This window comes from Brassica napus, chromosome C3 (assembly GCF_020379485.1).
Source record: "Brassica napus cultivar Da-Ae chromosome C3, Da-Ae, whole genome shotgun sequence".
NCBI lineage: Eukaryota > Viridiplantae > Streptophyta > Magnoliopsida > Brassicales > Brassicaceae > Brassica > Brassica napus.
In genome coordinates, this window is record NC_063446.1 from 47,320,824 (window position 1) to 47,330,340 (window position 9,517).

The 9,517-nt window shown below is 35.7% G+C and overlaps 3 protein-coding genes across 3 annotated transcripts; 2 read left to right on the forward strand and 1 right to left on the reverse strand.

Annotated features, from left to right (window-relative positions):
• Positions 1-1,191: 1,191 nt before the first annotated feature.
• LOC125583122 (glutathione S-transferase T3-like) lies at positions 1,192-2,043 on the forward strand. The gene is made up of 2 exons (XM_048749696.1): positions 1,192-1,353; positions 1,420-2,043. The coding sequence occupies exons 1-2, from the start codon at positions 1,192-1,194 to the stop codon at positions 2,041-2,043; spliced, it is 786 nt and encodes a 261-aa protein (XP_048605653.1).
• Positions 2,044-2,300: 257 nt separating this feature from the next.
• Positions 2,301-3,016, forward strand: LOC125584462. Its single transcript, XM_048752949.1, has one exon. It carries the CDS (start codon positions 2,313-2,315, stop codon positions 2,883-2,885), a length of 573 nt encoding a protein of 190 aa, XP_048608906.1. The 5' UTR covers positions 2,301-2,312; the 3' UTR covers positions 2,886-3,016.
• A 3,983-nt stretch (positions 3,017-6,999) lies between these two features.
• Positions 7,000-7,660, reverse strand: BNAC03G75130D. The gene has a single exon (XM_013852103.2). It carries the CDS (start codon positions 7,407-7,409, stop codon positions 7,098-7,100), a length of 312 nt encoding a protein of 103 aa, XP_013707557.1. The 5' UTR covers positions 7,410-7,660; the 3' UTR covers positions 7,000-7,097.
• Between the last annotated feature and the right edge of the window lie 1,857 nt (positions 7,661-9,517).

The window sequence follows — 9,517 nt, forward strand, 5'->3', positions numbered from 1 at the left end:
AGATGAAGCGGAGACGTCGGTTTCGGGGAAACCCGACTTTCGTTTCCCAAATCGAACTCACCGTCTTCCCATTCTCTCTCGACGGCGACGCATGTGGCGATTTCATCGCTCATCTCTCCCGAATCTCTCCTGAATATCTCCTCTCATCTCTCCTCTCATCTCTCCCGAATCTCTCCTGAATCTCTCCCGAATCTCTCCTGAATCCCTCACGAATCCCGCACGAGTCAAACCCGAGTCTGTCTCTAACCTCATTCTCCGCCGCTTTCAATCAAAAAGGTATGTGTTCCTCTGTCGTTGTCTATCTAGTTCCTCTGGATGTTGGGTTCGATGATTCTTTGTTGTGATGATTTGTTCGGTAGATTAGATTCATTTTCTCGATGTAGTTGCTCTGAGTCGGGTTTCGTAGATTCGCTTTTGTGATGATATGTTCGGTTGATTAAATTATGTTTCTTTATTGAATGATGATGATGATCGTTGATGTTTTCTTTGATATTGTTTCCTTGTAGTTTATATGGTTTCTGTAACTTGTTAGGAAACTTGATATGTTTAAGATTTGTATTGAAGTAGAGGTGATAGCTTTGTAGTAGTTGTTTTTGGTTTTTTTGAAGGAAAGTTGATAGCTTTTAAATGTGTATTGAAGTAACAAAACTTATTGGTTCCTCTTCTAGCTTTTGATCACACTGTAAACGTTTTGAAAGAGACCTGAGAGCTTCTAAAAAATTATTTGAAGTTAAAAAAAAATTAATATTGATAAGGATTTGAATGTAACTGTTTTGGAACGAGATTGTCATGTTTGTATTTCGGTTTTGAAGTTAGTTTAACGAAATTGTGTTGTCTGCTTGGATTGTAGTTCCATTTGTAGCTTATAGGTTTTGTAGTTGTAGTTTATTACTAGAGGTGATAGCTTTCGTACTAAAATTTAATGATCCATTAAACTAGAGCTGATATCTTTGTAGTTGTAGTTTAGTAATAACTTCTGATTAGACATAGGTAGATAATGGTTAGTTGGTTTTGGAGTTATTACTTGTTAAATTTTTCCTATTAAATCCCCTTGAAAACACTTGTGGTTTATTATCTCCAAATCGTCTATCCCTTCTCTTTGAGAACACTAAAACGTTCCCATTCGCTATAATCTCTTCTCTTCTTCTACCTAAGGACCCAAGGAATCCATATAGCTAGAATTCTGGTTATATGGGGCTTCTTAACAACGTTCACAATAATAATGTTCAGGAAAACTTTGCTTATGAAAGTTATCCTTCCACTGTCGACATTGGCGCCTCAGAAATCCCTCCTTTTAGTTCCCAACAGTCTGAGGCTCCATCCCAACCTCAGGACACACCTGTGGAGCGTATGGTGAGAAGGAAATAGACGCCGCGTGATGACGAGGTTGTGATTAGTGCGTGGCTTAACACATCAAAGGACGCCGTTGTCGGAAATTCTATGAAGTTACAGACCTTCTGGAAACGCGTTGATGAGTACTTTGCAGCAACTCTTCATGAGAAGATAGAAAATGTTCATTGTAAGCAGAGGTGGCACAGAATCAATGATCAGACGAATAAGTTCTGTGCCGTATTCGCTGCTGCAGAGAGAGTAATAACCAGCGGTCAGAGTGACAATGACGTCCTAAAGCTGGCTCATGAAATCTTCTACTCTGATCAGGGTCAGAAGTTTACCCTCGAGCACGCGTGGTGTGTCATGCGGCACGAACAAAAGTGGATAAGCCTTAACACACCTACGCCCACCGGTTCAAAGAGAAAGAGTGGGGAGGTCAGTTCCCAAACTTCAAGCGCAGCTGTGGGTGAGGTCAGTTCCGACTATTCAATGCGTCCTGAAGGTATCAAGGCTGCGAAAGCAAGCAGGAATATTAGAAAAGGAAAGGCTATTGAGGACTATAAGACCATTATGGAGGGCAAGATGGAAGAACTGGCGAGGAAGGAGAAACTGTCGAAGCTGGCGATATTAGACACTCTCCTTGCTAAGAAGGATCCACTAAGTTTGAGTGAAGAAACTGTTAAGAACAAGCTGTTGGTCGATCTGTTCTAGTTTTACAAGTTCTAAGTCTCTATCTTCTGTAATATGTTTCAAAATGTTGTTTTTGTCATCTTCTAGGTTCTAGTTTTACAAGTTCTAGGTTTGTCTCTTGTGTGATATGTTCTATGTTTGATATAATGATAATTTCCATTTCGTAAGACTCGTATCAGTTTATGTCTTGTGTTCTAAGCTTGTGAAAAAAAATATTTTTGTCTTGTGTTCTAAGCTTGTGAAAAAATATATTTTTGTTTGTGTTCTAAGCTTTTTATTATTTTCAGGACATGGGATTGGATTATAGCTACACGCAGCCGTCTGATTCAGAGGATTATGGTTTAGGGAACACAGCAGTCAGTGGCCACAGCTCCACAGAAATGAATATACTCCTGGACCAAGCAGAGATCGAAGCCACGCGGGTTCAGTACCCTCCGCAGCCGGAGGTTGAGTTCGGCTTCCCCAAGGAATGTTACTATGGTCGCGAACCGGTTATTAGGACATCTGTCTCAAGAACTGATCCTGGGAGAAGGTTCTACACCTCTGAGAACATCGACGATGGAGACTGCCATGTATACAAGTGGTGGGATGTAGCGGCTACAGAGGAGATCAAAGCAATAGGTACACAGTATGCTCTGCTTTCGGATAAGGTGGACTATATTGCGGCTGTTAGTGACTACGAGTCAGAACTAAACCAGGTAAAAGATCTCCATCATGAGACTGAACTGAAGTTGGTTGTGCTTGAGAAGACTCTCGCTGAGTTATCAAAGAAAATTTCTCCGTTTGGTAATCGGTTTGAAGTCGTACTAGGTGGTCTGGTTCTTGTAGTAATGGTAATGGCTGTGTTTGTAATGTTTAAGTAGGTTTGAACTAAGAGGAGAGTGAACTAAGTAGCTTGGTGTTTTGGATAAGTGGTGTTTCGTACGACGTATAAATTGATCATGTATTTTGGATAATGTATTTGTTGCAATGAACAAGGAGACTTATAAATTGATCATGTGATGTTCTTTAAGTACTATGTTTTGTTATTTCTAATTGATCATGTGATGTTTTTCAATCTTATGTCAACACATTTGTTTCGTTTTTCATCACCAACCAAACAAAGAACATGTGTTTCGTTTTTCATCACCAACCAAACAAAGAATATCTATACCTAACAATCACACACTAAGTTTAATAACCCGTGACTCTCCATCACATGTCATTGTTTCTTTCATCACCAACTCACGGACTTGCACAACAAAATATGTATAAATATGAGCTTGCTCTTGTGATGACAAATACATAAACAATCACATCCCACTTCTCTCTTATTTCCTTACCAATTTCACAAAAAAATTCTTCTCCCTTATTTCCAAAACAATCACATCCCACTTCTCGATATATTGAAAATGGCATCTTCATCCCATTATCATTACCACAGAGATGATGATGATGATGATTTTGATAACCCCATTGAAGATTTTTTAAACAACTCTGATCCTATACCAGAACCAAAAGAGCGGAAAAAACATATTTTTATAGAGAGAAACCGAGAAGAAGGCCACATCCAGCTTTAGAATGATTATTTTAGCGAGAATCCAACATACTCTACCAATTTTTTCCGGCGACGGTTTTGGATGAACAAAGAATTGTTCCTCCGTATTGTGCATCATCTCTCCACAGAAATACCGTATTTCCGACCATCAGAAGATGCAACCGGACGGTCAAGTCTTTCACCTCTACAAAAATGTACTGCATCAATTCGACAATTGGCATACGGTGGTGCGGCTAATACAGTAGACGAATATATCTGTCTTGCTGAAACAACGGCTCGAAAATGTTTGCACAATTTTACCGCCGGAATAATCACCTTGTTTGGCGGTGAATACCTACGACGTCCCACACCGGAGGATCTGGAAAGACTACTACATATTGGAGAAGAACGTGGATTTCCGGGGATGATTGGAAGCATCGACTGTATGCATTGGGAGTGGAAGAATTGTCCTACCGCTTGGAAAGGAATGTATTCACGAGGCACCGGAAAACCAACTATTGTCTTGGAAGCGGTAACTTCGTATGACCTCTGGATATGGCACGCGTTTTTTGGAGGTCCAGGTACTATGAACGATCTTAATATTCTTGATCGATCACCTGTTTTTGATGACATTATTAACGGCATCGCGCCACAAGTAAACTATAATGTCAACGAAACTGAGTACCATCTGCCATATTATCTAACAGGTGGTATTTATCCGAAATGAGCGACTTTTATTCAATCTATCCGACTACCACAAACTGAAAAACAGTCATTGTTTGCTAAGTCCCAAGAATCAGTTCGAAAAGATGTTGAGCGTGCCTTCGAAGTCCTGCAAGCAAGATTTGCCGTTGTCAAAAATCCATCTAAGTTATGGGATAAAGAAAAAATAGGAAATATTATGAGAGCATGTATCATACTCCATAATATGACTGTCGAAGATGAACGTTCATCATTCACTCAGTATAACAAATTTGAGTTTCAAGAAAGAGAAGAAGTGGATACATTTTCCGTCAACATGCTTTCGAATCTCGGCAGTACAATGGATCGTCGAACGAGCTTTCGGAATAGACAAGCCCATGAACAATTAAAAAATGATCTGATTGAAAATATTTGGGCTAAATTTGGATATTTTCCAAATAACATATAATTTATAAGTTTCTATGATTTGAAAAAGTTGTGTGTTTGCTTTTATTTCTAAAGTTTGTGTTTCTTTTTTTTAATGTAATGTAATAAAATGTTTGTAATTTTCTATTAAATGAATGAATTTGTTTTTCTTATTAGTTATTCAACTTAAAATGGTAATATGTTTAATCTTATATATGTTACTAGTTATTTAAAAAAAAAATTAACCTAAGGACCAACAAAAAGTCCCACCAATAATCACCATTTTCATTAAAAGTCTTTAACAATGTCCTAATCTATAAATAACAATAAAAAAACTTTAAGGACCACCAATTAAGTCCTATTGATAATCATGCTCTAACAATTAATAGAGAAGGGCTAATAAAATCGTAAAAACCACCACCTAAGAAAAAATTACGTCCACAAAACACACTACCAAATCAAGAGACCGGAGACCAAAGCTGAAATGAGAGCACTTCTGCTAGAAAGCTAAACAATTGAAACTAAACTAAGCGAGACAAAAAGAATGTCATCTACCGCAGCAAACGCAAAAGGAGATAACTGTATCTAAAAAATAAAAGGAAAGAGGAAAGCACGTAGGTAGGAGGAGCAAGCAGATTTGTTGGCTTAGCTGGTTCGGAATCATGGAGGACCACATGCTTTATTCTTTTTTACAGAGGAGGATAACATGCTGGGTCAGACGAATTTCACTTTGCTCAGAACTCATTTGCTAAATAATAGTTCTCGACAATATAAAAAATTTAGAAATAGTGTGGTTCATGGTTTTCATGACATTTGTCAAAATTACCATTTAGGGTATGAATGGTAACCGCAATTTGATATTATAAATGGTACTGAGTGAAAATACGATATAATCCAATTTTTGATTCTAGATGTTCAGAATATGTTCATGTATTTAGAAAATTTGGTTTGGTTTTGGTTCGCTTATTTTGGTTTTCGGTTTGGTTTGGGTAACAAAGTTGGAAACTGACTAATATCTGAGGTAAGTTTAGATACCATTCGGTTCGGGTTTTTGGTTAATTTGGGTTAAATGTCAAAAATTTTGGACTTTTCGGATTAAATATCTTAGTTTTACGGGTTCTCGAATAATTTTAATTATTTCAGATGAAAATTATTCTGGTAATTCGATTTTTGGGTATTTTAGTTTAGAAAATATATTTTTAATATTATTTGATTATTTTAAAATTAAATATAATTAATATTTATAAGTATATAAACTATATTATAGAAATTTGGTTTTGGTTTTTTGGTTCTATAGATATAAGATCTGCTCAAATAAATGACAGGATCCAAACCCAAATTAAACTTTGTTTCTTTGTTTGGTTTTCGGATAAATATGTCCATGCCTACTTTTGACTGTAAATGAAAACATATTCTCGCAAAGCCTCTCTCTCAGTCTATGACTTTGCTCAACTTGTTCCCGCCTCATTGAGTCAATGCTTGTGTTAACCTGCTCTCCCTCTACATCTTTAGAACCTGAAGACCTAAATTAAACCTTCTGGATCGTATTACTACCCTTCTTGGAGGTCATGCAGCTGAAGAAGTCGTATATTGGGGAGTGTATCAACAAGTGCAATTGGCGATATCAGGCGAGGAACTAAAATGGCATACAAAGCAGTAGCTCTCTATTTGGTCTCAGCCAGAAATGGAACCTGTGTCTGTGTCAAAACTTTCTGGTGGTGGGAATGACGAAACAGGAGGCTCACCATGGGGAAGAGATCAGGTAACGTCATTTTACGTTGCACTTAGCTGGGTTTCTATGGTGTCTCTTGAATGAAGGCAATTAGTAACCTACAAGTCAACATAGGGGAAACTAATTGATGTTGTTCAACGCGAAGTGACAGATCTGTTACAACCTGCTCTTGATGTTGCACACTTGCACTTGTACTGTGTGTTTTACGAACTAATCTTAGATGTATTGGAAGCGCTTGGTGCTCAACATGAAGGCAATTGTTACCAGATAGTATAAGTTTATTTACTTTCATCCCTAAAGTGTAAGACACTGAATAAGATATCATCCCTAAAAGCTTGGCTTGAGTTTGGTTGATCTGCTAACTTGCTCACCGATAAAGTAGAAGCGAAGATTTGAAGAAGCGGTTAAGTATGGTGATCGCACCTGAAGGACTCGTAGTCTTTGTCAAAGTAAAGCAAGAGGCTTTGTTCCCGGCAAGAGCTAGCTCCTGTTAACAGCTACAATGATCTCGTAATTATAACCATTGCCTATGCATATCAAGAATGGTTCCAGCATGCAAGCAACACTTGAATCCACATCTAAAGAACTATTTTGGGATACCATTCCGTTGATAGCTTGTCGATAAGATGAAGAAAAGAGCAGTTTATATATATAGCTGAAATCTGAAGAATGTATAGAGAATAAACAACACAGAAGCAAATAGATAATGCAGATTTACATTCATTTTTTGTTGAAGAGGCCAGCTAAGCCGCCGAACCCACCACCATCGTTCTTCTTTGCCGCCACAGGCACCGGAGCAGCGCTTTTACCACCGCCGCGAACGGTTCCTCTGCCTCCAGTGGTGCCTTGTTCCTTCTCCACCTTCTTGAGGATTGGATCAGTCTCGTAGAACTGATCTTGCTTTGTCAAATAGCCCAGCATAAAGTCGAGGGGATTCTTCTCCTCCTTGGCGCCGCCTGATGCTCCTTTTGCGGTTGTGGCGTAAGCCCTCACGGTGGCCGGAGCAAACGACATAAGAAGCGAAGAAACCATTCTTGTTATCTCCTTTCGATCTCTCTTTCTCGGGATTGTGTCTGTGTAAATGCGTATGCCTTCGTGTGGCTTACGAAGCGATTATAGTGAGGTTTGGTGAATCTGAGCCGTCGGATCTTTTTGGCACAAGCTCTCCACAGGTCTCTTATCTTCTTTCTTCTTTCTCCTTTCTCTTCACATATTTTTCTTGGATCGATGCAGTTCTATGTTTTATTTTTTCAAAAAAGGAGACTTTTTTTTTGGTTTAATACAGAGCATCTTAGAAAATAGAGTACATCCAAAATAAAATTGTGTTTCATAAATATATTTTATTTCAGAGTAAAATTATAAAATAAATAGCAACAAATAGTTAATATAATTACTTTATTTTTAGAATAAATAACTTTTTTACTCTTAAAAAGTGAAATTGAAAATTTATTTTATAACAAAATCCTTATGTATTAAAACATAATTCATAACTTTTTCATGTGTAATTTTGCTAAGTTGAATCATCTCTTACAAATTTTATTAAATGTATATTAATACTATGTAAATTTGTCAAAATGATTAAAAGCTTGATTTTAAATGCAAAAGTATACTTTAAATTCAATCAAACTCAAAATAACATATTGTAGTAAAATTACAACCAACTCCTTAGTACCAAACAAAAAATAATAATTTTTTTAGTTAATGAAGTCTTCTATGACTTCTTCTCGTAAATTTATTCTTAAAATTAATTTATAAATTTTATAACAAGTATTTTGATGAAAAATAAATTGAAATCATGTAATTATAAACAATTATAAATTATGTAAATTTAGATTTAGTAAAATGGAACTCTTTTCAACACAGATAAATGAATATAGATTGTAAGTCATGGTTATTGTTGGTTTAGGATTTGGTAACATATATGTTCTAGTATTGTTTGTATTTTAGGGTTAGATTAATCTTAAAATAACTTGAAATTTAGACATATATGTTTTTAATTTTGTATATATCAAATATTTTTTAAATTGATTTTATTACAAGTGAAGTGTTTGTTGCTATTTAGTTAATTAAACAATTTTAGGATTCCTTGGGAAATCTTCTACGTTTTACGTGAAATTAAACCAAATTTTATATTTTTACCTTCAATTTTAACATAAAGAACTTAAACCAAATTGAATTAAACCAAAGAAGATTAGTTACCGACAATATAAATATATATTTTCACTTTTTATCGGTAAAAACCAAAGAAATCCTAGCATTTTCTCTCCATAAGCGTTTTAAAAAGCGATTTTGGTGAAACGAGGCGATTTCGAAACCTTTGTTATTTGTCGTCTTCACCATTGGTAATCGTTCTTCCTTTGTGGTCGAAGAGTATTTTAGTATCTTAAATTAACCCACATCCTTATTTCAGATCTGAAAGCTAAACGTTGTCATTGGTGTCCGCCGATGGTAAGTTATTCATCTTTCTTGTCGATTTATCAGGGTTTAACTTTAGACGACCCGTACGGCCACTATAAACCCTAAACGTTGTTATTTGTCTTATATCCATTCAATTTTGTAGATCTATAACTGTTGATGTTGTCTGTGAACCTTAACTCCTCTGCTTCGGACCATAACTCCTCCACTTTCGACTACAAATTCTAGATTTTGTTTGATTTATTTGGGGTTCTCTTTAGATCTCTATTTATTAGATTTTCTCTTCATATCTAATCTATAATATTAAAACTGAAGCACATTTTTTGACATTTCTTTAGTTTTTCAAAGTATTTACAGGAGTGCCTGCCTTTTAATTTAAATTATATTTATTATTTATTTAAACTAAACAACAATATTCCTAAACAACTCCACGAAATCAATATAACTAAAAAGGAAGATTTTTTAGAAATACCCTTGATTTGTTTTTCTTAAATAACTAAATATCAATATATTCTAAATCTTAAATTATCTAACTAAATAGATATGATGCGGGTATGAATTTTAGTCATATTTATTATTCGTAGGAAAAAGAAAGTTACTTTTGTTTCTTTGACGTAGATTACTTATACATATAAGGTACTTAAAATAAGTACAAACAGATTGCCTATTATTAACTTATACATCAAATAAAATACTTACGTTAGGAAAATAAATAAAATACTTAT

Bases quoted from the DNA above. Each gene is read 5' to 3' on its own strand.
- LOC125583122 (XM_048749696.1), top strand. From the start codon at position 1,192: ATGGGGCTTCTTAACAACGTTCACAATAATAATGTTCAGGAAAACTTT. The intron at 1,354-1,419 runs GTGAGAAGGAAA...AACACATCAAAG, and splicing joins ACACACCTGTGGAGCGTATG to GACGCCGTTGTCGGAAATTC.
- LOC125584462 (XM_048752949.1), top strand. From the start codon at position 2,313: ATGGGATTGGATTATAGCTACACGCAGCCGTCTGATTCAGAGGATTAT.
- BNAC03G75130D (XM_013852103.2), bottom strand. From the start codon at position 7,409: ATGGTTTCTTCGCTTCTTATGTCGTTTGCTCCGGCCACCGTGAGGGCT.